The following is a 27023-nucleotide window of genomic DNA, read 5'->3' as shown; positions in this document are numbered from 1 at the left end:
GCTGTGATGTCATCAAAACAAACATCAGAGTGTAGAACAGCAAAAAAGTATTAACAAAAATCGCAATAGTATGTCAGCTCAAAAACATTGTACATAAAAACGTGTAAAATACTAGTATGTCATAAAAATGCAAAAAACGTCAAGTATCTTTAAAAACATAACATAGTATGTCATTAAAATGTGAACGTGAAATTGAATTGTATGTCATAGTACATCATAAAAACGCAAACAACTTCTTAGTATGTCATAAGTATTTTGAAAAATTCCATTGTATACGATCACGTCAGTAAGAAATACACCAAAACAACAAAGATGCAAAAGACTGTTTTACAAACTTTATTTAAATAACTATTGACAAATTACCATTAACAAAACTTATCTTAGCATAAAAACTAACACAGTTTTGAGCTAATGTTTCTCGTCTTTATGCTAAGATATGCTAACGATAGAAAACATTTCCCGAAATGTCTAACTCCTTTTAACATTGTTGCATAAAATATTCTGTTTCGTGATTTTAAATCAGTCAAATCAGTTTTCATTTTCTGGGACGAGAAACATTTTGATAAATAACTCGGTGGTCCTGTGAAGTTTACCGTCTCCGATCGTTGGTGTCGAGTCGTCTCAGATGAACCTTTGTTTTAGTCATCGGCTCTGAATCCGACAGCAATGATCACGTCCCTCTTCTCTGATTGTGAGAAGTTAAAGATATTTCCTCTGAGTCAGTTTGAGGACGACTAACGTCTTTAAGCAACACTTTCATTAACGCGTTTCTTCTTCCCACACTCGGCGAGACGCTGCTGGATTTGTGTCGTGTGTCGGAATCTTTTCCTCAGATATCGGCTCCGTCCTGCTGCTGATCAGCTGATCCTTGGATTAGCTCGTGTGAAACGCTCGCTGCAGCTCTCAGAGCGAGTCGTCGAGCGGCGCCAGGAGCAGCTGCAGCTCGATGAAGGTGCTGCCGTGTCGCCCGACCTGAGTCGCCTTGTTCTTCACGATGTTGCTGAGGTTCTTCAGCTGCTTGCAGCACGCTCGGCACTTCTGGTGTCTGCGGCAACACAAACATCATCAGGTCACTTCACATGGATCAATACGCAAAAACAAACAAACGACAGAGTGTTAATACGATGACTTTGTCTTAAAGACTCAGGCTACATCCACACGAATCAACGATAACACGTCTGCGTCCACATTACTCCGGAGTTTTAGAGCCACTAAAACAGAAGTTTAGAAACGCTGCTGGTCGTATTTTAGTTTGAAAACTCTGGGCAGATACGGAGATGTTTGGAAACGATGACGTAGACACACGACCTCTTGCTGATACGCAGCCAGAACACACATCAATTTAATTTGAAAAGGCCTTTTCTAAAAAGTAGTAGAATGGATGTAGTCTGAGAAGATGCTGATTGGTTGTTGGTCAGTTTGTGCGTCGTCCACAGAACACTGAGCTGCAGTGGAGACACGATCTGTCCAACCTGGTTCCAGAGACATCAGCAGATTCTCTCTCAGTCAAACGACTCACCGCTCCTCTCGTGTGATGTCGACTCCGACCGACGGCGTCGCCCTCAGTGTGTCCGAGATCAACACCCAGAAATGTTTCATGATGAGCTTCAGAGACGTGCAGCCAGTCTGTATGTAGCTGACACAGAGGATGGTGATTGGCCGGTTAGTGTCGTCAGGCAGGAATCAGACTTTGATGTGTTTTGTACAGAAATGAAACTTTTTTAATTCTTTTTAGATTTTTTTCCTGCTTGCACGTGTTGGATCATATCTTTACAACTTCAGCTCTGAGGCCAGAGATGTACGTTCTTTTAACTACGGGTATTTGTACGCATCATGGCTGCCTCAAACCCAGACGCTCCATAAGCAGTCTCAGTTCTGTGGTGCGCCATCTAGTGGAAGACTCCAGTACCATGCGTAGTGAGCAAAGGTCGTCTACAGTATGTGACACCGAGTTTATCTCCAGACTCATTATTTGATGAAGAAATGTTTGGCGCCCCCTCTGGTCTTTCTTGTTTACTACAGTACGTGATTCATTAAGTGTTGTAGACTTTTCTTTTATCTAATGAGACATGAATCTGTTTCATAAAAATCTCTTCACCTAAATTTACAGATTTTCCTTATTTAATGTTCAGTTTTTGATCATTTTACAAAGTTAATTATTTGAGTCAGATAACTGAAAACATCACTTTGAGGAAATTACAACCCGACATGTTACAGATTAAAATATGAATCTACCTGATGACAGAATCATTCGCTCGATCAAACGTTTAAAATCAAGAGTCTCGTCTCTCACCTCTCGTATTTACTCTGCAGCAGTTTGTCGATCTGAGGAAGAACCGTCGTACAAACATCCAGTTTCCACAAAGACCTGAAAGATCATCGTTAAAATCAATCAGCGCAGGAAACGTCCAAAGAAAGAAACAATATCAGACAAATCATCAGCTCCTCTGTCGCCATAGTAACGACTGCGTAGAATCAAAATCTACTGACTGAGTTTCAGAGGTGAAATAAATGAAACATGATAAATAATATTGTGATGTTATAATCAATTAAAAACTTGTTATTGATCAGTTTGATGTGTTTGTGACTCACGGCTGGAGGTTGAGAATGTTGAGGAGGTCCACGACGATGGACAAGTCATTCATGGAGACAGCGGCGTCCATGGCGCTCTGCAAAGACATCGTGTTGTGAAGGTTAAATATAAATATATACAGTAATTGTTTTTAAATATACAGCCACTGACGGTCTGTATATTAAAGCCACAGACGGTCTGTTTATACGTCACCTTGACGCCCTCTCGGTTCCACACGGCTCGGACCGTCTCCAGGTTCATGTTGCGTCTGCTCAGCATCACACACATGGTGTCGTGACCTTTTCTCATCTGAGACAGAACCTCGTCGTCGCTCAGAGCTCCAGGTCTGTTGTTGGGTGACGTCTGAGGAACGTGGAGACACGTTTAGTTTTCTATCTGTTACATCCTCACGAAAATATGACGAGTATATATATATATACCTTTTAATTTCATACATTCATAGTTTTGTATTTAATGTTTCATTTTCCTGGAGGATCAGTGTTTGTTTTTTGAAACATGGGAAATTGACCCAAAGTAAATGTTTTTCACGAACATCAGGAAATATATTAAAATCATTTGTGTAACTTTTTCTTAATTTTGAAGTTCAAAGTAAAAAAATTGTCAATGAGTCTAGTTCCACGGACGTGATGTTTACTCACCAACAGGAAGTCGTCCACGTTGAGTCCGATGGGCTCGTTCCTGGTGCTCAGGATGATTTTAGGTCGTGGTTTGGTTTTCGCTGTGGTGACGCGAGGCTGAGCGGGAGGGGGGTGGGAGTCCACGGGGTCCACTGCTGACGGGGACGGATGTTTCGCACTGGAGACGACGGTGGGCTCCACCCTCTGGACAGGAGTCGAGGACGCCAATGGAGGAGCCTTGAACACAACAAAACTTTATTGTCACACAACAAAAGAAACAAACTGAACACGTGTTACAACGGGAGAAGCTCACTGACCTGCGGCTTGTCAGGAAACAGAGACGTCATGTCCCTCAGCTGGCGCCCGATGGCCAATATCGTCTCTGAGGGAAAGAACAAAACATCTTTTATCACTCTGTGCTTTTATTTTGGTGAGTGAGTTGTCACAGAGACCAGCAGTTCCTCACACTGACGTCTCAGAGACCTGGTCTCTGCTCTGTGATCAGAGTGAGGAAGAGGAAGATGATGAAGAAAACTCACCGTCTTCTGGAGGAGCAGGAAAAGGCTCCGACATCTTGGGAGGAGTCCGAGCTGAAGAGAGACAAGAGTCTTTAATGATGCTTTTAATTTCTCAATTGAGTCTGGAATTCACGAATAATAATCAAAGTGAGCAAAACTAATTATGTTGAATTTTTACTGCAAACCTTAAAAACATCAAAGAACTTCATATTGATCTCTTTCTATTATATTTTTGACAAATTAAAATAAAAAATAAAAACTGAATTGAAACTTAAATTAGAATCGAAACGTGCAGGAAAATAAAACCTGATTAGGGTTCGTTAGTTCTGTTTGCAGCTGTGATGCTGACAGTCGACCTACAGATGGCGTTCTTGGGCTGAAAGATTTCCTTGAAGTCTTCAGCGTTGTGGATCTCTGCTGACGACACCTTCTCCTCTGCCTCGTCCTCACTGGGGCTCCGCCTCTGACCTTCAGGGCTCCGCCTCTCAGAGTCGGACCTCTGCTTCACCCTGATGACATCATAACACGTGAAGTGACGTCACGACATGACTGAGTGAGCTACGGTTGAAATGTATTATATGTTAGTAAAGTCTGTCATGTCGGTTCACGTTTTGTTTAAGCTAATGGCCGTTATCACGAAATTACATTAATATATTTCAGTTTATAACAAAAATTCATAACAAAGTTATACCTTATACTCTGTTACTATTTTCCCAAAAACAATATATTTATTTATTTTTGTAAAGCACCAGAGTCGTCGGAACAGATGTGCGTGTGATTCACCTCTGTGAGCTGCAGGTGGTCGCCGGTCTGTCGTAGCTCTTTCGCAGTGCGGCTCCTTTGGGATCTTTGGGCTCTGTGAGCGGCTGGTAGTCCTGGATGATTCCCTTGATCACAGAGCCGCCGCTCTTCTTCACCCTCTTGAGATCGACCACGTACGACGACACGCTGGAGAGCTGGTGAGACACGCCGATCTGACGGAGGACGAGAAGAACGAGAGAAAAACGGGCCGTGAGTTTGGAGCCTTCAGGCTGAAGAAGGTGAGCTATTGTTTTTATCATGATCAGGGATGTTCTCCTCCTGTAGGTGGCGCTACACACCAGCTGCTGGTTGCAAACTGCCAGATCAGAGACTTTGCCCCAGCCGACCGTCACCACATCGAGGCAGCGGTCAGGCTCCCAGCCAAAGACCCGCAGAGAGTCTGTACCGCCGCTGTAGAGACAGGTGCCGTCCGGACTGAAACTTACACACCTGAAAACACAGGTCAGAGGTCAGGTGAGGGCTCAGAGGTCAGAGGTCAGACTCCAGCAGCATGGCATCCACCCTGCTTCACTCACCTGACTGGAGTCGTGTTTCCCTCCATCGAACCGATCATGGTAAATTTCTCCAGATCCCACAGCTTGACAGTTCTGCAACAAACACAAACACAAACACAAACACACACACACACACAAACAAATGAATCAAAACACAACCAAACTCAAAGTGATAAATCTGGATTAAACAGGATCAACAGCAACAAAGTGAAATCTGATGGAATCAGGAGCCGGCGCTCGGCCTCGGGTTCAGGTGGTGACGTACCTGTCGGAGCTGCCTGAAGCCAGCAGGTACTCGTTGGGATGGAACTGGATGATGTTGACGGGGCCGGAGTGAGATTTGAACTCTGTGATGGTCTTACCCAGGTTCAGGTCCCACAACTGAGGACACGAGAGACGAGGACACAGATGAGCAACGTGGCATCAACATGGAGGCAGGATGGAAACAGTCTCAAACAAGGTCTGTGTCGTCCTCTGTGTGCGCGTACAGCAGGAATAACCACACACACACACACACACACACACACACACACACACACACACACACACACACACACACACACACACACACACACACACACACACACACACACACACACACACACACACACACACACACACACACACACACACACACACACACACACACACAGATCTACCCGTGTACAAGTTGCTGTCAGGAATCACTTTTACAAAATACCTTTTACAGTTTTTATCTGTTAGGACTGAGACTGAGACTCGGAGGACACAGTGGACACAAACCGACGTGTTTCGATTCTCAGATGTTTCGCGCTCTGCCGTCACAAATCAATGTTTCACCGTTTTCAGACATGAACGTCTGCACAATGGACGTTTCTCCAGAGTTTGTCTTTGACTTATGCAGAACGCAGCAGGAGAGTCTCCGCTCAGAGGAGCGAGATGATCAGTTCAGGTCTGAGAGCAGCTGCAGGGAGTCGTGGATCAGTTTGTACCTTGATGGTGCAGTCGTCACTGGCTGAAGCCAACCACTTCCCATCGGGACTGAAGACCAGACTTCTGACGGCCTCGGTGTGACCCTGAGACGCAAACACAACTTTATCATTCACAGACAATAAAAGGCTTTTATTCTGAAATCCTCATCAGCTGTGACTTCTTTCATGCAACAAAAACAAGCTAAAACTGAGACTTGTGTAAACAGAGCTGACAATGTTTTAGTTTAGTTAAAGAAAGAATAATTGACTAGAAGCTGATTGTGACACAGGACATGTTCACACTGAGTGTCACTCAGGTGATTCCTTGATGTTTCAAGAACAAACATTTAATACTGTCTTTGAACACACACACACACACACACACACACACACACACACACACACACACACACACACACACACACACACACACACACACACACACACACACACACACACACACACACACACACACACACACACACACACACCTTACCATGTATTTGAACACATATGCTTTCCTTCGAACGTCCCACAGCTGAAAGGGATCAAATTAAACCAAAGAACAATGAAAATGCAATTAATTTAGAACAAGAAAACAACAACACACATTGTCAAATGCATATTTTACACACACACACACCTTGATGTTTGTGTCCATGGAGCTGGAGGCGAGGAACTCTCCATATGGATGGAAGCCCAGACTTGTGATGTTTGCTTTATGTCCCATCAGAGTCCTTAAAACTGGAGGAGATGAAACAGCAGAGTTGTTCTTTTAATTAACTAAAGAACAAAATTGTATCTAAAAACACACAGAGAGAGAGACAGAGACAGAGAGAGAGAGAGAGAGAGAGAGACAGAGAGAGAGAGACAGAGAGAGAGAGAGAGAGAGAGAGACAGAGAGAGAGAGAGAGAGAGAGAGAGAGAGAGACAGAGAGAGAGAGACAGAGAGAGAGACAGAGACAGAGACAGAGAGAGAGAGAGAGAGAGAGACAGAGAGAGAGAGACAGAGAGACAGAGACAGAGACAGAGAGAGAGAGAGAGAGACAGAGAGAGAGAGACAGAGAGACAGAGACAGAGACAGAGAGAGAGAGAGACAGAGAGAGAGAGACAGAGAGACAGAGACAGAGACAGAGAGAGAGAGAGAGACACACAAACTGGGCCTCACTCTTTGCAGCCTCCAGGTCCCAGACTCGTATCGATCCGGACTGAGAACCAGCAACGACCTGCTCCTCTGACATGTTGAACTGGACACACTCCACCGGGCTCTTGTGACCAGTCAAACTCTGACACACACACACACACACACACACACACACACACACACAGTAATAAATATAAGTGCAGTGTGGTGCAGGTGCTGCGGCAGCTGTTGCAGTGAGGACGTTGTCTCACCATGATGCAGTTGGCTTTGCTCACAGCCCAGATGTTCACCCTGCAGTCCTCTCCACCTGTGGCCAGCAGGCGGCCGGAGCTCTGCCCCAGAGCCAAACAGGAGACGCTGCTGGAGTGAGCCTCGAACTCCTCTGTACAACAGGAGGGACATGTTTAGTTCTGAGCTGCCGGAGGAGACGACGACTGAGAGCGCAGAGCAGCTCAGTCTCAACGACTTGATACTGTAGACGAGTCTTTCACGTGATGGTCTGTGTACTTAATGAGGACCTGCAGTGTATCTCCTGTAGGGGGCAGATACGAGTCATGTCCTCTCTGACTGACACCAGAATATGTTCAGTTCTACACTTTATCTGTTGTTGATGCTCAGATCACGTCTCTTTCTCTGCTGCTGACTTTACTTCAACGCCAGACACAACGTCCCCCACAGGTCATAGACTTTACTTCAGCGACCCACAAAACAAAAACTGGATGAATAAGCCGCAGAAGATGGATGAATAAATTCACTTGTGAACGATGCTGAATTGAAAGTTAAAGTTATTGAGAACATTTTAAATATGAGGTAAAGTGTGTTGCTGTTCAATCAAACACTTGAGTGAAAAGGAGAGAGTTCAGCTCAGTCTGAAACCAAGAGGATGAATAAGCACTTACGCAGTCGCCATGAGATCTTGGTGGAGTTGGCAGCAGCCATACTGGTCACACTGCTTTGTTTGAAACGCTGGACACTGCCGACATTAATTCACGGATTCAGTCGAGCTTCAGATTCAGTCGTCCGGTTCTCGTTTGCTCTGAAGACGCTCGTCCACCTGCAGCGACACAAACACACATGTGCACGTCAGAGCAGCACTGATGTCCTCGTGAACGTTTACTGTGGGAAACCTCAGACTGACCGGTCAGCACAAAGCACTTTCATTTATCATCAGCTATCTTCTGTATATAATGAATTTGTACATATTCTTGTTTATTTGATCATAGTAATTAACATAATTTAGCTAACTTTATTGTATTTGAAATGTTGTATTTCTATTGAATTGTTTTCTATTCTATTGCTCGTCTACCTCATTCTGACCTGCTGCTGCTGTAACAGCTGAGCGTCCCCGGTGTAAAGTTTCATCTCATCTCAATAAGACAATTATAGATGTAATGATGTCTTTAATTATAACAGCATTGGTTCTCTTCAGATCGTACAAATCTGACACCAAGGAAGTCTTTTACACAAAGTGTGGGAGGAGTTAAACAATAAGACACAAACAAGTGTTTCTGCAAAGTGATGCAGCTGAAGTTTGTGAACTCAGAGGTGTCACGTGTCTGAAAGAGGAACACATTTGACCTGATTACGTACACAAGTGTTGGAGTTAGCTTTAGCTTTAGCCAGGTGTTCCTAATAAACTGGACACCGAGTCACCGTAAACAACGTGCGTCACGATAAAGACAGGAACTCGGCTGCAGGTCACGGGATGTGTCGGGTCACCAAAACAAGTGCAACACTCCTTTAGCATCACAGCTAGCTTGATGCTAAGCTACACGTTTTAAGGCCAGATTCGCGAACAACACGCAGATCTATCGCGGACTCGTTTCACCAGAGGCCGGGGACGAGGGGACGAGCTGAGCGAACACCGGCGGAGGCTCCCCGGTCACTTCGCTCCGCTTGTTTACCGTTAGACGTTAGCCGAGCGCCGTTAAACCCGGTTAGCACTGCGAGCTAACCGGAGCTAGCTGCCACCGGAGCGAACGGTTCTCCTCCGTGTGTCCGCGGCGGTCAAGCATCAGAACACCGGGCCGCTGGAACGTTACACCGGCCGCAGATCGTCCGTTCAGCCGCCGACGACCTGTTGACAGTCCGGTGCTCCTCGGCTGTAGCTTAGCAACTGAGCAACAGCGCGACCGAGCATGCACTTCCGCTGTCGTCACAAGCAACTTTATTAACAGCAACAGACGGAATTCACAGAAGTTGTTGATGCACTTTAAAGTTTTTTTTAATAAGAAAGTTTGACCTGCTCCTGGATCCGCATCTGTACTGATCCTCACGGACTCCACCGTCGTCTGCACCACATCAGAAACATCATAATAAAGCCAAAGATAAACTGTCTCTATTGCACATGTTACAGAATGTTGGAATAAGTTTGTTAATGACAGGAAGAAAGTTTGAATATTTGATCTTACTAATGTTCAGGAAGTGTCCTTCAAAATGACTCACAAATGTTACCCTGCGAATCACAACATGCAGAAAACGAAAGAGGACATAAACACTTAAACAGTCTTCTTTGACCTCTGTTAGTTTATTATTGATTTTTTTTTTAAACTTTATTATTTGGGGGAAATGTGGTATTTGGTTTTGAGGAAGAAACATTTTGTTCATCCAACAAATAGGGTGTTAAAACCTTGAATATATTTAAATTCTACAGGATATTTATATGATATATATTGTACAACACCCCTGGCTTGTATGTTCCTGTTTGTTATTGTGTACAACCCCGTGTGAACGTGTTTCTTCTAAAAACGATCAAAGTAAACGCATTTTTAGAGATTTATTATTATTTATTTCCATCAAACTAAGTTAAAAAGGTTTGTTAATAAAAGTAGGTGACCTGTTGATTTTGTATAAAATAAACATTACATATTAAAAATTGTTTCCTGATACAAAACTGAAAAATCCTAAGAGGTGAAAACTAATTATATCTATTTTATATTTGGATTAAAAACAGTTTTATTAAACAGTACTGACACCCAGTGGCCGTTAGATGGTGCTAACACCGCAGCCTGCTCAATGAAGGGGCCCCGAAGAAGAACGCGTTGCTTCCCCACCCCTATCTTGCCTCTGATTGGCTGACCTGGATGCTTTTAACCAATCATCGCTCTTTTTCTGTGAACCTAAACCAATCAGAGGCCGGCTAGGGGCGGGTGTTCCTCCAGCTCGGGTAGGAAAAACAAACCACGAAGAAGAAGTTCCGCCGTGAGATCACTGGACAATAATTTAAAATCTTTAAATCTTCACGTTAAATCTGCGTCTTTTTTATTTACACGTTGTCTTTAATTCACATTGAATCGACAAACAAACAAACCTCCGGCGGGAACTGTCGCCCGGACCTGTCCGTCCAACATGGCGGCGGTGGACGTGGAGGACGAGAGTATCCTGGCGTCGGTGTTTCGGGACAGTTTCCCGGACAGCTGGAGGGACAACCCGGACTTCACCGCCTACCTGTCCGAGCTCAGCTCCTTCGGGGTGGAGAAGCTGAGCCGGGAGCCGGAGCGGCTGGCGGAGGAGCGGGCTCAGATCCTGCAGCAGACCCGGGAGCTGGCGTTCTCCAACTACCAGACCTTCATCCGCACCGCGGACTGCACCGAGCACATCTACCGGGACTTCGGCCGCGTGGAGAGCAGCGTGTGCCGGCTGCTGGACAAGCTGCCCGGCTTCGGGGAGAAATGCAGGTCGGTGACTGTCTGATAAGAGATTATCAACCCGGACAGGAGGCGCCTCCTCGGGGGTCCTGCCCGGGTCCCTCCCCCTGGGTCACCGTCTCATCCAAGTCTTCACACTCAGTCAGTCAGTCAGTCAGTTAGTTACTCAGTCAGTCAGTCAGTTACCTAGTTACTAAGTCAGTCAGTCAGTCAGTTACCTAGTTACTCAGTCAGTTACCTAGTTAGTCAGTCAGTTACCTAGTTACTTAGTCAGTTACCTAGTTACTTAGTCAGTCAGTTACCTAGTTACTAAGTCAGTCAGTTACCTAGTTACTCCGTCAGTTACCTAGTTAGTCAGTCAGTTACCTAGTTACTTAGTCAGTTACCTAGTTACTTAGTCAGTCAGTTACCTAGTTACTAAGTCAGTCGGTTAGTCCGTCAGTTACCTAGTTACTAAGTCAGTCGGTTAGTCCGTCAGTTACCTAGTTACTAAATCAGTCAGTCAGTTATCTAGTTAGTCAGTCAGTCAGTTACTTAGTCAGTCAGTCAGTTACCTAGTCAGTCAGTTACCTAGTTACTTAGTCAGTTACCTAGCTACTTAGTCAGTCAGTTACCTAGTCAGTTACTTAGTCAGTCAGTTACTTAGTTACTTAGTCAGTCAGTTACCTAGTTAGTCAGTCAGTTACCTAGTCAGTCAGTCAGTTACCTAGTTAGTCAGTCAGTTAGTTACTTAGTCCACATCAGGATGAAAATAAAATAAATGCCGCACAAAGCACTAGTGGATTCAAACAGACTGACGTTCCAGTGTTTCCAGAAACAAGACGAGCCCCTTCACTCAGTTAAAGTGAAGTTAATAAATTCCTCGGCAGAGCATTAATCTGGAGACTGTACTCGTCTCAAACATGTGTCGGGATCCTCTCTGAAGTTTGAGGAACGTTCTGAAAGCATCGTGTTGCTCATTGTGGGAACTGTTGGGTTTCTCTATCATGTAAAGGACCTTGAGATAATGTTTATTATGATTTGGCACTTTACAAATGAAGTTGAATTGAATCGTTATCTGTCCCCTGCGTGTCTGCAGATGTTTAAGGTGATCTAAAAAGTGCTGCTTTAAGTAACATCACCTCTCCACAGAAAGTTTGCATCCCAACATGTTGGCTGGTGCGACCAGTTTGCAGCACATTGTCAACATCACTGAATCGTTCCTGATGATGTGACCCAGATATTTGTGCTGGTCCCCGATAAAGAATGAGGGAACATTTAACTTCTGAGCCTCCCTGGTTCTAACAATCCTGACAACACTCTTACAGTTCAATTTACTGTCATAGTTCTCACCATGACTTGAACACACTCAGCAGTTGCTGTGAACTGTTTGGAGAAAGACAACTAAATCATCAGCGTTCATCCGATGGTTAATAACACTTTCAACACAATGCAGCCGGTCTCACGCTCTATAGACTTCTTAGAAAGACTATTCATATACAGATTGAAGAGAATGGGTCACAACATTCCACTTTGTTGGAAGTTACCTTTCCTAACTTGCATAGATGAACCGGCTCTTTTAGCTTCTGAACCTGGTCGTTTGGCTCCTTCACTGAAACGTACAGGAGGCTCACTGAGGGAACACTGCTGCGACTGTGAGTTCGTCCTGTAGCTCAGTGCCGGTTCTTTCTTTCTCTGTTCAGGAGCTTCGTGAAGGAGGCGGAGGACATCGGAGCCAGTCGTCGGATGAACAGCCTGACGCTGAACCGTCACACTGAGATTCTGGAGATCCTGGAGATCCCCCAGCTCATGGACACCTGCGTCCGAAACGGATACTACGAGGAGGCTCTGGAGCTGGCGGCGTACGTCAAGAGGCTGGAGAAGAAACACTCCTCGCTCCTGGTCATTCAGGTGAGTCTGATCGAAGATTCTTCGATACTGTTTTTAAGATGCAGACCTGAAAACTCAGGAGGGTTGAAAATGACGAGAGTTCTAAAACCAAACGTCTGCAGAACGTTTAAGGTTCTGGAAAAAGAAAGACTTCATCCAGGGCGTCTCTCCTGCCATTTTCTGAGAAAACTTGTAAATCTACAATTTAGTTTTCTATTATTCAATTATTCCGTCATTGAGATGTTTAACAATAGTTCAGCAAAGGTCTGTTCACTGTGACGGTTAAAAACAGTTTCAGGTTATTTTTCTGTCGTCTTATTTTCAGGGGATCGTGCGTGAAGTGCGTCAGTCGACTCAGCTGATGCTCAACCAGCTGTTGCAGCAGCTGCGCAGCAACTCGCAGCTTCCTGTCTGCCTTCGTGTCATTGGTTACCTGCGGAGGATGGACGTGTTCACGGAGGCGGAGCTACGGGTGAAATTCCTGCAGGCCCGCAGCACCTGGCTGAACTCCATCCTCGCCGCCATCCCTGAAGACGATGCCTACTTCCACATCACCAAAACCATCGAAGCGTGCAGAGTCCACCTTTTTGACATCATCACCCAGTACCGAGCCATCTTCTCTGACGAGGACCCGCTGGTTCCCCCCGTCAGTGGGCAGGTGGTGGTGAACGAGGGTGCCATTTTCCACGGCTGGGTGGTGCAGAAGGTGGCGGAGTTCCTGGAGACGTTAGAGAGGGACCTGCAGCGGGGCGTGGGGGGTCGCCTGGATTCTCTGCTGGGTCAGTGCATGTACTTTGGACTGTCCTTCAGTAGGGTGGGGGCAGATTTTCGGGGGCAGCTAGCGCCCATGTTCCAGCAGGTGGCGGCGGAGACGTTCAGCAGAGCCGTGCAGGAGGCCATGGACAAGTTCCAGGAGGACATGAACATGTACACGCTGATCGCCCTGCCGTCAGTGCTGGGAGGGACCATCCCCCCCGTGGCCCCCAGCATCCAGCCCGGCACCCTGCAGCCCCCCATGTCCCTGCTGGACTTCCAGCCATTGGCCTGCTTCCTCAACAACATTCTGACCGCCTTCAACGACCTCCGGCTCTGCTGCCCGGTCGGTCTGGCCCAGGACGTCACCAGGTGTCTGGAGGACGCTCTGCAGAAGGTGAGCAGCTGTTCCTGGTCACCTGACACACACACCTGGAAACCGGGTCCTGTGAGACCTCAGTTACAGTTCAGTCTTTTCTTCTCAACGTTAGACATTAGATTCATATGGAAATGAAACATAAAAAACAAGAAGTCTTTAAAATTACATTAGTAAATCTGTTGCTCTGCTTTTATTATTACTACCAATAAAATATATAATAACAGAGTTAACAATAATCCGTCTGGTGAAGTCCGCAGCCTCATGTGGACTCAGACGTCTCCTGAGTTCAGCTGACGTCCCTCACAGACCTGATGTGGACAAACCTCTGCAGATGAGCCTGTGTCCTCAGTGCTGTTGGTCTTGTTTCCTGTCAGGTGACTCGTCAGATCTTGGTGTTTCATCGGGCTGAAGAGTCGGCGTTCAGCAGCCGAGAGAAGGAGCTGTTCCTTCAGTTCTGCTGCTCGTACGCTGAAGATCTGCTGCCGTTCCTCAACCGTTGCCTGCAGCTCCTGTTTCCTCCGGCTCAAGTCGCTCTCATTCTGGGTGAGAAACACTCACATTTTCACACTGTTGCATGGAAACGTATTTTCTCTGTTTGGGACCAAATACCTGAAGTTGACAGAAAACAGTAGAAGAGATGAAGGTCGAGCTCCTTGTTGAGTGAGTTTAGTAAATGAAAGAATTCTGCCTGATGATAGGAGTCCAGAGTGGAGGAAGTGATCAGAGGGCGGACGTGGTTGATTCTCGGTGACAGTTTAAAAGTTCTGAACTGGTTCTTTGTGTCTCTGCAGGTGTTCCTCCGACTCAGCTGCACAGGTACGACAGTCTGGGCTGCATCGACCTCACCGCAGTCCTCGAGCCTCTGGACTTTTTACTTCCACAGAAAGAGACTCTGGCTCCGCTACCGGCGCCCGACGACGATCTCGCCACCGAGCTGAGCAGCCTGGCGTTTGAGACGCCGCTCAAAGAACCGGGAACAGATCCCGAAGAGACGCCGACGCAGTCCAGTCCTGGAGACCCAGAGTCTGAGGCGGCTGCTGAAGTGACAGAGTCGAAGTCCGAGGATGAAGACGACGAGACGACGCAGGACGAAGAGTTTTCTTTAGAGTAAGGTGGAAGAATCATTCTGGACTCTGGTGATGGTCACAACTTTAAAGACTAAATGATAAATTACTTTTATATTTGAGGAAAAATCTTTAACAGCCTCCTGAAAGAGAGAGATTCTGAATCAGCTGATTTATTGGTGGCGGTACCTGTTGATAAAATCTCCAAACCTTCATCATCATCATATACAAGTTTCAAACAAACCTATTGATCCAGGAAATGTTCTGCAGAATAATCTGAAATAATTTAGTCGTGGTTGGTTCGTCGTCAGCTGCTCTGACTGGATGAGATCATCTTTTAACTGATTTCATCTACAGCATCTTTTGTCAGTTAAAATGAAGACGTTTTTCCAGAATAAAATCTCAGATCTACTGGAAGTAAATGACAATGCGAGAGAATGTGTAACTGAGTAAAGCTGTAAAGTTTCACATATTAAAGATGTGTGTGTGTATATACATATATATAAATAAATAAATCTGTGCGGGTCACATCAGACTCAGTGGGACTTTCTGTGGAGTAAAAAAGAGGCTCTTATTGTGAAGGGGAGACTTAAATAAATATTCTGTTAACTTGAGAACTTTGGCCTCTCGTTGTTTAGCCTAGCTTAGCATAAACACTGGAAGCAGGGGGAAACTTAGCATCGCTCCATAAGAGAAAGAACTTCACCTTCCAACACATGAAACATGTTTGTGTAAATTCACATGTGATTCTACAATAAGTCAAATTGTTGATATAGAAACATGTTAATGAGGCTGAGTCGACCAAAAACAGTAAAAATAAGCAGATCTGGACACATCTGATACTTAAGTTTATTTAATTGGGGGTTTTGACCTTCATTTTTATTAGTAGTAATAATTATAATATAATAAGATCCATGTTGTAATAAACAGTTATTGTATTGAGATATTATTTACTTGCTGTTCAGCAGGTGATTCTTGTGTCTACCAGCAGGGGGCTCCACACGCTGACAGGGAAGTTTAATAATGTAACTATTGATCAATGTATTGATTATCTGCAGAAACCTGCTGAGCAGCAGCATCACATGTTATTTCACACACATGCAGTGACGCCGTGTCCAATCGTCCGTCAGCGCCTCACTTCTTCTTGACAAACTTCTTGCGGGAGGTGTTGGGGTTAGCTCGACTCCGGCCGCCGCCACACTGACCGTCTGTGATCTGCAGGTTGGCCGCTCGGCTGTAGATGTCATTCTCGCAGAAAGGTGAGGATTTGGCCACGTAGTCCGGGCTGAAGACGTCGTTCTTCTGACGAGCCTTTCGGGACAGCCTCTGCTGGGGGAAGCACTGATCCTCCACCAAATGGGGGTTGTTGCCATGTTTCCCGCCCTGAGGCAGAGGCAGCGAGTGCTGAAACACACGATACAGGACGGTTAACGAGTCTGACGCAAGATATGAAAACAAGGATCAAGAAAAACAGCAGCTTGGATGAACTGGAAACTGAGAACCTGAAGAACAAGGTCAGACTGTGACCTCTCCACAGAACCAAGTCTCAGACGGTTTTAAATGTGATCATTGATACCACAGACAATTGAGTAAAGATGGTCAAATATTGCTGTTTGAATTACAATCATTAAAAAGTTCCGCCTTCAGGAATTTTTCAGTGTTTGATTCTGTGAAAGATAAAAATCGCAAGATTCCAAACGTCCGCCCTAAAGATGGAACATCAGTGAGAAGTGACCAACGTGTGCAGGAGGCGGAGCATCGTCTCTCTGAGTCTAAACGTCCTCAGGTTCTGTTCATGTCGATGAAACCTCACCAGATCAGAGTTTCTCTGTCTTAGACTTTAAACTGAGATCAGTGATCACAGTGGTTCAGTGTTTTCAGGTCTGTGTCTCACCCTCAGTCCTTTCGGGTTCAGCACTTTGGGGTTTTTGGAGAAATGCATCTGGACGCTGCCGTCCTCGCTGACCGTCACCGCCAGCTTCTTCAGAGTTTTGTTTCCACAGTGAGGACAGAAGACTTTGTTCATGTTACTCGTCGTCCTGGAAATAAAACATTCTGATTAAAACCGACAGACTCGAACAAACGTAGGATGAAGCGCTCTGACCCCTGAGCTGTTCTCCAGAGGATGAACCCCTCAGAGCTCCTGTCAGTTCTGTGTTTTACTTGACTCACTTGAAGCAGGCGTGACACCTCAGGATGTAGTTCCTCGCTTGTTTGATCACCATCCCGTTAATGGACAGGACGTGAAGTCCAATCTGAATGAGAACGTTCTGGAAAGAAAAGACATCAGAGCTGAACTATCATGGATCAGCTGTTCTACTAATTCATTAATTATCAGCTTCTCACACGTGAACCCAACAAATTACAGAGTTACTGCTGCTCCAGGAGTCAGCTGACAGACGCCCATTACCTGCATGGCGAAGTCGGTGGTCAGACAGCCGACTCTGACATCAGCAGGAGCCGTCCAATCAGCCGAGTCCATCTTCACCTGTTTAATGTTACTGGGAGTGATCCATCCGCCTCCATCTTCATCATCATCTTCCTCCTCCTCTTCTTCAGGCTCGTTCTCTTTGTCCTCGTCGTCGGATCGGTTCTCTGCCTTCGGCGAAGTGTCTGACCTGCTGTCTGACACCGAGACACCGTCCACTTTCTGAAAGCAAACACACGTCATCACTGTCACGACAACCAATCAACAACAGAGACACAGTGAGGAGCTGCGTCTGCTGTCAGCCAATCAGGGAGCAGGACACCTCATCAGTCAAAGTCACGTTTGATGACGTCACTGAGGATCGCCCCCTGCTGGATCAGGGTACTTCAGACGCACTGATGCTCTTCTAGACTCTACATCTTGAATTCAAACTGGTCCTTACAGGTCAAATTCATTCAGATAAATGTTCATATTTCAAATTAAAAGTGACACTTCCAGTCTCCACCTAAACTCACCAGTAACTCCAGCAGGTCGTCGTCCAGGGTCGGCAGCGGTTCTCTCCAGAACAGGAAGCTGTTGAACTCGTCGCCGTCGTTTGTCACAGGAGACGTCGGCTTCTGTTTGTTGCTCAAACTCACGACCTCCACTGGATCCTGACAGATTTAAAACACATGTACTGAGATACTCAGAGAGTGAAAGTGAACAAACGACATCCTGATGATCATGTTTCTTCTACAGGAAGTTTTACATGTTTAATGTTGTGTTTGATGTTTACTCCTCATCCACACGTTTCTATTTTAAATCTAAATCCATCTCTGTTTTAGCTCCATATTATTTATAAACTGCATCAACACTAACTCACCTGAAAACTCAGTGACAGTTGGTTGCTTAGTTACAGAAAATACTATGAATGAGGAACAGCAATGATATCGTTCTTCTCTGTGTCAGAGAGACATTCCTCTGTCTCTGCGGCGTCTTCTCTCCGTCCGGACGCTGAGACTTTTGTCTGGACTCACCAGTAACTCCAGCAGGTCGTCATTGATGGACGGCAGCTGCTCTCTCCAGAACTGGAAGCTGTTAAACTCGTCACCGTCAGTCGGGTTTGAGGCGTTCGTCTCTTGTTGAGTTTGTTTTCTGCTCGATGCGTCCGCAGGCTTCTGAAGAGACAGTTTGACAAAAGGTTGTGAAGACGATCGACCCTCAGAGAGACAACAGGCCTGGATTAGTTAAACTACCGTCTGAGTTTTACCTTGGAGGGGAAGTGAAATCCTGCAACATTAACTGGAGTCTCCGGGTGGCGCTGTGTGCTTTGAACATTAACCTGGAGCAGACAAAGTATCAGAGTCACTCTCTGCTGTACAGACGCTGAATCAGAGACAATCTGAAGTCACATGAACAGCAAAGTGATCCTGCTTAGCTTAGCTCAAAGACTGGAAGCAGAGGGAAACTGTTAGCCTGTTACCTTGACCTCCGGCTCCCTCCTCAGGTGCTGGGAGCCGACGTGCTCCAGCTCCAGCTGATAGGTCAGAGCCATGACTTTGATGTCGGTGGCTGAAAGACTCGGGTAGTCTCCGGTCTTCTTAGAGAACTCCATCACTGAAGACGACAAACACGATACCGTTTCTCAACCGGGATGAGCTGCTCACATGACACAACTTAAAGCTAGTTCCTAAGAAATGAACAAACGCTATACACGTTGAACATAGTTACCGTGTCTGACATGTTCGGGGTGCGGTTCCTTAAAGTTGAGTTTGTACGGCAGGAAGGCCAAACCCCTCCTGGTGGGTTTGTCTCGGATCTCGTCCACAACATCTCTCAGTGTGTAGATGTTCCTGCCGATATCCTGCAAAACAACACAACTGTTTTTACATCGGGAAAAAAACTTTGCACAAAAACTCAATACGACAGGGTCCGAGTGTGTTGCTGCTGTGTTGGCACATTAACGCAAAACGTTTCTTTAGTTGACAGATTAACGCAAAACGTTTCTTTAGTTGACACATTAACGCACAACGTTTCTTTAGTTGACAGATTAACGCAAAATGTTTCTTTAGTTGACACATTAACGCAAAACGTCTCTTTAGTTGACACATTAACGCACAACGTTTCTTTAGTTGACACATTAACGCACAACGTTTCTTTAGTTGACAGATTAACGCACAACGTTTCTTTAGTTGACACATTAACGCACAACGTTTCTTTAGTTGACACATTAACGCACAACGTCTCTTTAGTTGACACATTAACGCACAACGTTTCTTTAGTTGACACATTAACGCACAACGTTTCTTTAGTTGACAGATTAACGCAAAACTTTTCTTTAGTTGACACATTAACGCACAACGTTTCTTTAGTTGACAGATTAACGCAAAACGTCTCTTTAGTTGACACATTAACGCAAAACGTTTCTTTAGTTGACACATTAACGCACAACGTTTCTTTAGTTGACAGATTAACGCAAAACTTTTCTTTAGTTGACACATTAACGCACAACGTTTCTTTAGTTGACAGATTAACGCAAAACGTCTCTTTAGTTGACACATTAACGCAAAACGTTTCTTTAGTTGACACATTAACGCAAAACGTTTCTTTAGTTGACAGATTAACGCACAACGTTTTTTTGGTTGCCGCAGTAACGCACGTTTTTTTTAGTTGACGCATTAGCGCAAAACGTCGTTTACGTGATGACGTCGATGTGGAGATTGATTGTTTATCAGGTAAACGTGTTTGCTGCTGATTAAATCCTGTGTTTATATATATTTTAGTTTTAGTTTGTTGTCAGTGTTTAGGTCACAAACACAATCTGACGTCTCCATCACGAACAGCTTCAGTCTCTACGCTCTCACTGACGTCACGCGTTGACGTCACCGCTGGTTAAAATCATTTAAATCAGGTTTAAGGTGAAAACGTGGAAATCGCGTCACCTGCAGAGAAGCTTTCTTTAAAAACGCTCCAGCGTCTGCGACAACATGCTCCACCAGCTGCGCCGCCATCTTGGACTGATGACCGACAACAGAGCCGACCAATCAGAAGACACCGCCATGTCCCGTGACAGGAAGAATCCAAGAACGTGTCGGAAATCTGAAAATTTAGTCACAAAAATATATTTTTTTAAAGACATGTGGTCTGCTTTTAACATTAAATGCGTGTATTTGATCAATTACATTAAAAAGTAACGAAAAAGAAATGTTCAATAATTACAAATGCGTTTAGAAACAATATTAAAAACAGAACTGCTTTAAATTTATAATGACGTCATGTGTTTTTATATCTTTAGTGTCTTTCTTAGAAATCAATATGTTTTTTATTTACATTGTTGTGATTTTTTATTGAATAAGTGACTTTATTATTTCCAAATGTTCAGTAAAGTCTTAATAATGTCGATTTTTTTCGTATTATTTTACTTTTTATTTTGCCGGTGGAAATTTATTTTAAAGGTTTTTAAAGATTAGTTCTTGAATTTTACATAAAAAGTAAAAATTGCTGTGAACTGCAGAATCAAAATTAAATGCGAATCATCTCGTTCGTCAGTTTCCTTTTGGTTTTTTCCAACAGACCGTGAACGCAGCGTGACGCGTCAGCGTGGTCACGTGGCGTTTTGTTGACGGTAGCAGAAGAAGGAAGATGGCGGCTCGCTGGAGCAGTGAGAATGTGGTGGTGGAGTTTCGGGATGCTCAGGTATTTCTGCTCCAAAGCTCCGGTTCAGTAAAAGGACCGAAAGGTTTAACGGCGGAAAACTTCTGACGCAAAAGTCACGATAAACACCGTAAAAAACAAAACCACAACTCCCAGTTTACACCGCGATACTTTGATCAGCGGTGAACCGACTTTAACCGAATAATCAGAAGTTCAAGTTACTGATGAGGTAGAAACCTGTTGTTTCAACTTTATCTTGAATTGCAGTAAATGAGTTCAGACTAAATAACATTAATAATCAATCAACAACCTGAGCTCATTAACTGTCTAAATGTTCATGAGGCATTTTTACCTCCATCAAGTACAGAACTTTAATGTTGAGACAAAATAAACCAACAACTCATCACTTTATTCATTTATTAATGAATACTCATGTTAAAATGTTCTGATTATTGATTATTAATCAGTTATTGATTGAATGAATTGATTTGCAGCTTCTTTATTATTAGTTGATTAGTTGACTGACAGAAAAGAGAGATGGTTCAGTGTCTGAATATGTATCTGCTTTGAGTCTAAGTAAATGGAAAATAACAGATAGATTCTTAATTATCCAGTAGAGTATTGATTATTGATCGTTTGGTCAATACAGTCAGTTTCCTGAAGGTGGCGTCAGACCAAACACTGAGTTTAAAGAAGTGAAGGAGGTGAAAACTATTTTATTCGACTGGTTTGTGTGAAGTAACGACAGAGACGCTGGATAAAAGTATCTTCGGTATCAATACTGATATTGATTCTTTATATTTGACTAATGAAAAAATATCACTGAATGTCCTTTGATCTTGTGAAGGTGACAGATAAAATATAAACTGTTCATCAAATAAATAATCTGTAACGTTCAGATCAACCTTCTTCTTCTTCTTCCTTCTTCAGGCCACCGCCATGTCCGTGGACTGCCTGGGCTCTCATGCTGTGCTGTCCGGGTGAGTTCAGGTTACTTCGCAGTGAAAGTTGCTGTAACGACTGCCGTCTGTCTGAATCCTCCTGCTGCTCTGTGACTGGATGTGTGTAAACTGTTGTTCCTGTTTGTCAGCCGGCGTTTCCTGTACATGGTGAATCTGGAGGCTCCGTCAGAAGCTCCTCGGAAGATTGGTCGACAGAGTAAATGGGACGTGGGGACGGTCCAGTGGAACCCCCACAAATCAGAGTCGCACGTTTTTGCCGCCTCGGTGAGTTCGACAAACGCTCCTGAAGAGTTCTGATGTCAAGAAAATCTGAAAATGACTAAAGTGTGTGTGTGTGTGTGTGTGTGTGTGTGTGTGTGTGTGTGTGTGTGTGTGTGTGTGTGTGTGTGTGTTCAGAGTAACCAGCGTGTGGATCTGTACTCGTGGAGGGAGGGCTGTGGAGAAGTTCACACCTCCCTGCAGGGACACACCCGGGTCATCAGGTAACCACTGTTGAATCAAACGCACCTCTCTGCAGTCTGGATTCACCGTGATGTGTTCGCTGACTCTGTGATGTCCCCCCCCCCCCCCCCCCCCCCGCAGTGATCTGGACTGGTCATGGTTTGAACCGGAGTTCCTGGTCACCAGCTCCGTGGACACTTACATCTACATCTGGGACACCAGGTCAGAGCAAACTGAATTTAATAAGAGCTCTTGTATTTAAATATTAAAATATGACTATATGTTAGAAGCTCACACAGTTGAGATTTGTCTGTTGGCCCCCCCGGTATCTCTGGGCTCGGTGGACTCACCTGTAAACATGGCGTCTGTGTCTGTGCTCGACTCCACAGAGATACTCGGAAACCCACGGTGGCGCTGTCGGCGGTCGGTGAGTATTTAAAGGACCAGACCGAGTTCCACTTTCAATGAGATAAAATCCACCTGTGGAGAGAAACGGACCTTAAAGAGTCATAAAACCGACACATCCGAGAGGCTTTGAATGCATCATTAAGAAGAATAATACAAACAAACACTGTTGTTGTTTTTCTGGATCTTAGACGACAGGGATCGGTCCTGTCACATGACGGTTCAGATGTCGGAGTGTCCTTGAACGTGTCACTGAATGACCACTTGAAAATCATAGAAATAAACTGAAACAAAAAGAGAATATTGAGCCTCTGGCCTCAAACACGAGTTGTTGTATTTTCTCTAATGTTTCCGTCCGTATTTATAATTTTTTTTTTTATTTGACTGAAATTGAAACTTGACGAACAAAGAAAATGAAAGTTAAACGCGATGTTTTGTGAACGTTCTTTTTGTTCTCGTGGTGTTTGCAGCCGGAGCGTCTCAGGTGAAGTGGAACAGAAGAACCCGCACCTGCTTGCTTTCAAGTCACGATGGAGACGTACGGATCTGGGATAGAAGAGTGAGTGACTGATTTCAACTCAGCACATCTGAAACACGTGAGCTGTGTGTGTGTCTGTGTGTGTCTGTGTGTTATTTATCAATCGATTCCTGTGAACAGAAGCCGAACACAGCGGCAGAGTACCTGGCAGCTCACCTGTCCAAGATCCACGGCCTCGACTGGCATCCAGACAACGAGTTCATCTTGGCCACGTCGAGTCAGGACAACTCAGTGAGGGTGAGACGCTGTCACGTTATTAACTCTGTTTAAAGAGAGATGAAAGCCGAGCGACGCCAGGGCGAGACATCCTCACAGCATCCATTTCATTCAAAGACCAGACTTCAGGTTTGATGGAAAGACTCAGAAACACTGAGCCCTGAGGTCCAAGCTGCTGAAACACTTCTTTAATGTCCGTGTTTATTTTGTGTTTTTGCTCCTGTTTCGTGTGTGTGTTTAGTTTTGGGATTACCGACAGCCCAGGAAGTACCTGAACATCCTGCCGTGTCAGGTGCCGGTGTGGAAGGCCCGGTACACGGTGAGTCGGCAACACCTGAGATTAAGATGAGAGCAACATACACTAAGGCTTAACTTCACAGAAACAGAGCAGAGGAAAGATTTCAGTTTTCAGACATGAATTCAGCAAAATAGTGTCTGGACATTTTCTGGTGTTTGTGTTTCTCATGTGAAGAAGCAGCAGGAGATCGTCCGTCACGTGTTAGAAACCTCATCCACACGTCCACGTCAGCTTCTCTGGGAAGCTTCCACACATTGTCCTGCTGTTTCCTCACATGGACTCACATGACATGTTACAGACATTTTACTAGGAAGCTGCAGGAGAAGATCCAGAAAATGTCCAGAGACACTGACTCAGAACATTTGTTCTCACAGACAGAACCTCTAGAACATGTCAGGAACATGTGAGGAACATGTGAGGAACATGTCAGCAACATGTCAGGAACATGTGAGGAACATGTCAGCAACATGTCAGGAACATGTCAGGACCTCAGTTCATGTCTGAAAGCATCTATACAAAGCTGCAGTACGTCACCTGGAGCGATTACACTGTATCAAACCTGCACCAGTTATTGCTGCGGTATATTGTTTCACCTTTAGCTATTTCATGTGTGGCTGCAACAAATTATTATTATAGTTGATTTGTGTGTGTGTGTGTGTGTGTGTGTGTGTGTGTGTGTGTGTGTGTGTGTGTGTGTGTGTGTTCTCAGCCGTTCTCTAATGGTCTGGTCACAGTGATGGTTCCTCAGTTGAGGAGAGAGAACAGTCTGTTACTGTGGAGCACGCTCGACCTCAACAGTCCCGTCCACGCCTTCGTCGGACACGACGATGTGGTGCTCGAGTTCCGGTGGCGGCCTCAGAAAGAAGGTGACCAGTTTTTGTGCTAAGCTAGGCTAACGGTTCCACTCCATATTTTGTGAAAACTTCTCGTCCTTGTTGGTGTAAAATCTGAGAATTTGAATAAGTCATTAAAGAAAAAGATTAAGATTTAAAATCCAATGATAAATGTATGAATATTAAACTGTTCAAGTCAAAAACATGTTTGATTTCATCTCAACTGAGCAGCTTCATCAGCTGAAGAAGATCATGTGATGTGACCGAAAGCTCCAGAACAGTCACACTGTGAAGTCTCTAGTTTGAGGATCAGATTCATCTCGTCTGTGCTGGGAAGCTGTTTCTCATGTTGTTGTTGTTGTTGTTGTTGTTGTTGTTGTTGTTGGTTCAGGCTCCAAGGATTACCAGCTGGTCACATGGTCCAGAGATCAGACTCTGAGGATATGGAGGGTGGATCCTCAGCTGCAGAGGGTCAGTGTTCAGAGAGACGAGTTCCTGGACCTGTTGTCCTCACGTTGTCCTGATGATTGTTGTTGTTGTTGTTGTGCAGCTGTGTGTCAGTGATGTGGTTGAGGACCAGATGGAGGACATGTCTCTGACGGTGGAGTCAGAGAAGTCTTTGTCCTCTCAGGAGCCAGAGAGTCAACACAGCATCGCTGCTGCAGCTGGAAACCTGCAGGGTGAGACAACGAGGCGTTCACTGACACATCTGTTTAATGAGTCTGATCAAAGTTCACTTCTTTACCATTCACCCACATTTAGAACCACAGCGCCACCATGTGTTCAACAAACATCACAGAGGTTTCGATTTTTAATGTTCAAACTGTGAAAATATGAATCAAACCATGAACCAGATCAAGCCTCATCCCCAGAGGTAACTGAATTTATGTGCGCTCAGACCTCGGGCGCCTCTCTGGGCTCCGGAGCTCGTCAGGACTCGGTGCTGGGTTCAGGTCTCCCTCAGACGCTGCAGCAGGAGTTCTCTCTGGTCAACCTGCAGATCAGAAACGTCAACGTGGAGGTGAGACCGCAACATCTCACAGACGTTTGTGTTTCATCAGAGAAAAGTTGTTGTTAAATCAGTTAAATCAGTTAATTCATTTGATTCAAGCCTTGTATCAGTATCTGGACTCTGCAGCTGTAGATTCTTCATATCTCACAGTGTCTGTTTCACATGAAATCTCATTCTAACGAGCTGCTCGTCCGTGCTCTGTGGTGAAGTCCGTCTGGGACCTGGTGCGATCAGACAGAAACCTTTATGTTCTTTTGTGGCAGATGGACGCGGTGAACTGCAGCTGTGTGGTGTCGGCTCACTTCGGCAGCCATCAGGTTCACCTGGTGGTGAAGTTTCCCGCCCAGTATCCCAACAACGCTGCCCCAACCTTCCAGTTCGTCTCGCCGACCACCATCCCCTCCGCCATGAGGACCAAGATCCAGAAGGTTCCTGAACACAGCACACTTTGAAAACACGATTCTGATACAACATGCTGGAATGTGATGATGACTTCATGTATGTTATTAACATGTTCTCTTGTGATTGGTTGTTTCTGAGTTTGACAGTTCAACATGTCTGCTGTGAGAAAATGTTACTCAAACTAATCAATAATTGTTCATCAATATTCCAGTTCTCATCTGGATGTTTTTACTCATCTCCAGAATAAACAGATATAATCAGAAGTTGACCTTTGACCCTGAGTTCAGACGTGTGATTGTCTCTGATCAGATCCTGACGGACACGTCTCTTCAGAAGGTGAAGAGGAACCAGAACTGTCTGGAACCGTGTGTCCGACAGCTGGTGTCCTGCCTGGAGTCTGACATGGTGAGAGACACGCACACTACACACAGACACACACACACAGTGTTTGATTACATGACAAGAGAGTCTAGGGCTGGTTAGCATGATAACGTCATTAAATATCTTTGCAACACATCAAATATTGACATGATCATGTTCTGTTAATATTATTATAATTTTTTTATTTTTAGATTGTCGGATATGACATAAGGGAAAAATAATAAAATGTGTCTCCTCTCCCAGGTTTGTGGTAACGATAGGACAGATCAGCAGTTTGATCCCTTGTCTCTGTCTCCATTATGTCTGTCTCTCTGTGTGTCCCCTGTGTCCTCCCTCAGACGCAGGAAGACGGCCCCGCCTCCGGTCCCTTCGTCCTCTCCAACCCCGTCACTCCGGCCCTGCAGGCGTTTCCTCGAGTCACCAACACGTACGGCTCCTATCAGGTAACAGACGGCCTGTTAGCATCTAAGAGACTCAACAAAGAAGATAAACTGATAATGGAGGATTCAACTAACTGATCATAAGCAGCCTGAGAGGAAGAAAAATGTCTTCAAGGATCCAGTCAGTAAATTTCCAACCAGAAGAACCATAGATACACGTACTGTACCACAGCAGACTGAAGAT

At 44.9% G+C, this 27023-nt stretch overlaps 4 protein-coding genes across 10 annotated transcripts; 2 read left to right on the top strand and 2 right to left on the bottom strand.

The window, feature by feature from the left end:
* Positions 1-320: 320 nt before the first annotated feature.
* katnb1 (katanin p80 (WD repeat containing) subunit B 1) lies at positions 321-9325 on the bottom strand. 4 transcript variants are annotated; one of them, XM_034568707.1, is made up of 20 exons: positions 9043-9325; positions 8038-8192; positions 7390-7520; positions 7163-7280; positions 6638-6738; positions 6491-6532; positions 6016-6099; positions 5310-5425; positions 5066-5137; positions 4829-4979; positions 4512-4702; positions 4089-4237; positions 3750-3800; positions 3528-3592; positions 3232-3447; positions 2786-2935; positions 2593-2669; positions 2294-2368; positions 1520-1636; positions 321-1045 (listed from the first exon to the last, which is right to left on the bottom strand). In XM_034568707.1, exons 2-20 carry the CDS (start codon positions 8075-8077, stop codon positions 904-906), a joined length of 2088 nt encoding a protein of 695 aa, XP_034424598.1. In that variant the 5' UTR covers positions 8078-8192; positions 9043-9325; the 3' UTR covers positions 321-903. The 4 variants fall into 4 exon arrangements, with proteins under 4 accessions (XP_034424598.1, XP_034424572.1, XP_034424581.1 ...); XM_034568681.1 differs by having other exon boundaries at positions 8038-8174; positions 9051-9302; XM_034568690.1 differs by having other exon boundaries at positions 526-1045; positions 8038-8173; positions 8951-9302.
* Positions 9326-10258: 933 nt separating this feature from the next.
* On the top strand, positions 10259-15062 carry cog8 (component of oligomeric golgi complex 8). Its single transcript, XM_034568758.1, has 5 exons — positions 10259-10815; positions 12468-12675; positions 12980-13804; positions 14161-14329; positions 14578-15062. The coding sequence occupies exons 1-5, from the start codon at positions 10487-10489 to the stop codon at positions 14895-14897; spliced, it is 1851 nt and encodes a 616-aa protein (XP_034424649.1). The 5' UTR covers positions 10259-10486; the 3' UTR covers positions 14898-15062.
* A 623-nt stretch (positions 15063-15685) lies between these two features.
* Positions 15686-20315, bottom strand: nob1 (NIN1 (RPN12) binding protein 1 homolog). 4 transcript variants are annotated; one of them, XM_034568993.1, is made up of 10 exons: positions 20200-20315; positions 18989-19121; positions 18741-18874; positions 18528-18599; positions 18295-18435; positions 17794-17931; positions 17261-17500; positions 17023-17120; positions 16745-16889; positions 15686-16254 (listed from the first exon to the last, which is right to left on the bottom strand). In XM_034568993.1, the coding sequence occupies exons 1-10, from the start codon at positions 20266-20268 to the stop codon at positions 15985-15987; spliced, it is 1440 nt and encodes a 479-aa protein (XP_034424884.1). In that variant the 5' UTR covers positions 20269-20315; the 3' UTR covers positions 15686-15984. The 4 variants fall into 4 exon arrangements, with proteins under 4 accessions (XP_034424884.1, XP_034424895.1, XP_034424905.1 ...); XM_034569004.1 differs by having other exon boundaries at positions 18295-18432; XM_034569022.1 differs by lacking the exon at positions 15686-16254 and adding an exon at positions 16618-16649 and having other exon boundaries at positions 16726-16889.
* A 549-nt stretch (positions 20316-20864) lies between these two features.
* On the top strand, positions 20865-26917 carry wdr59 (WD repeat domain 59). Its single transcript, XM_034581378.1, is given in 17 exon segments — positions 20865-20953; positions 21842-21891; positions 22002-22137; positions 22270-22355; positions 22456-22536; positions 22704-22741; positions 23190-23278; positions 23378-23494; positions 23715-23792; positions 24481-24637; positions 24996-25075; positions 25155-25284; positions 25503-25518; positions 25520-25625; positions 25880-26044; positions 26328-26423; positions 26738-26917. Coding segments are annotated over 17 exon segments (1659 nt in total). The 5' UTR covers positions 20865-20899.
* The last annotated feature ends 106 nt before the right edge of the window (positions 26918-27023 follow it).

This window comes from Hippoglossus hippoglossus, chromosome 3, assembly GCF_009819705.1.
Source record: "Hippoglossus hippoglossus isolate fHipHip1 chromosome 3, fHipHip1.pri, whole genome shotgun sequence".
Lineage (NCBI taxonomy): Eukaryota > Metazoa > Chordata > Actinopteri > Pleuronectiformes > Pleuronectidae > Hippoglossus > Hippoglossus hippoglossus.
Note: the sequence above shows the minus strand (reverse complement) of the source record. Positions and strands in the feature narration are given on the sequence as shown.

Coding starts and splice junctions, on each gene's coding strand:
- katnb1 (XM_034568707.1), bottom strand. CDS start 8,077: ATGGCTGCTGCCAACTCCACCAAGATCTCATGGCGACTGC. Junction 6,533..6,637: donor CCATGGACACAAACATCAAG/GTGTGTGTGTGT, acceptor GATCCCTTTCAG/CTGTGGGACGTTCGAAGGAA. Junction 4,703..4,828: donor CAGTTTGCAACCAGCAGCTG/GTGTGTAGCGCC, acceptor GTCCTCCGTCAG/ATCGGCGTGTCTCACCAGCT.
- cog8 (XM_034568758.1), top strand. CDS start 10,487: ATGGCGGCGGTGGACGTGGAGGACGAGAGTATCCTGGCGTCGGTGTTT. Junction 10,816..12,467: donor GGCTTCGGGGAGAAATGCAG/GTCGGTGACTGT, acceptor TTCTCTGTTCAG/GAGCTTCGTGAAGGAGGCGG. Junction 14,330..14,577: donor TCAAGTCGCTCTCATTCTGG/GTGAGAAACACT, acceptor GTGTCTCTGCAG/GTGTTCCTCCGACTCAGCTG.
- nob1 (XM_034568993.1), bottom strand. CDS start 20,268: ATGGCGGCGCAGCTGGTGGAGCATGTTGTCGCAGACGCTGGAGCGTTT. Junction 18,436..18,527: donor GATTTCACTTCCCCTCCAAG/GTAAAACTCAGA, acceptor CTGTCTCTTCAG/AAGCCTGCGGACGCATCGAG. Junction 16,890..17,022: donor AGGTGTCACGCCTGCTTCAA/GTGAGTCAAGTA, acceptor TTTTATTTCCAG/GACGACGAGTAACATGAACA.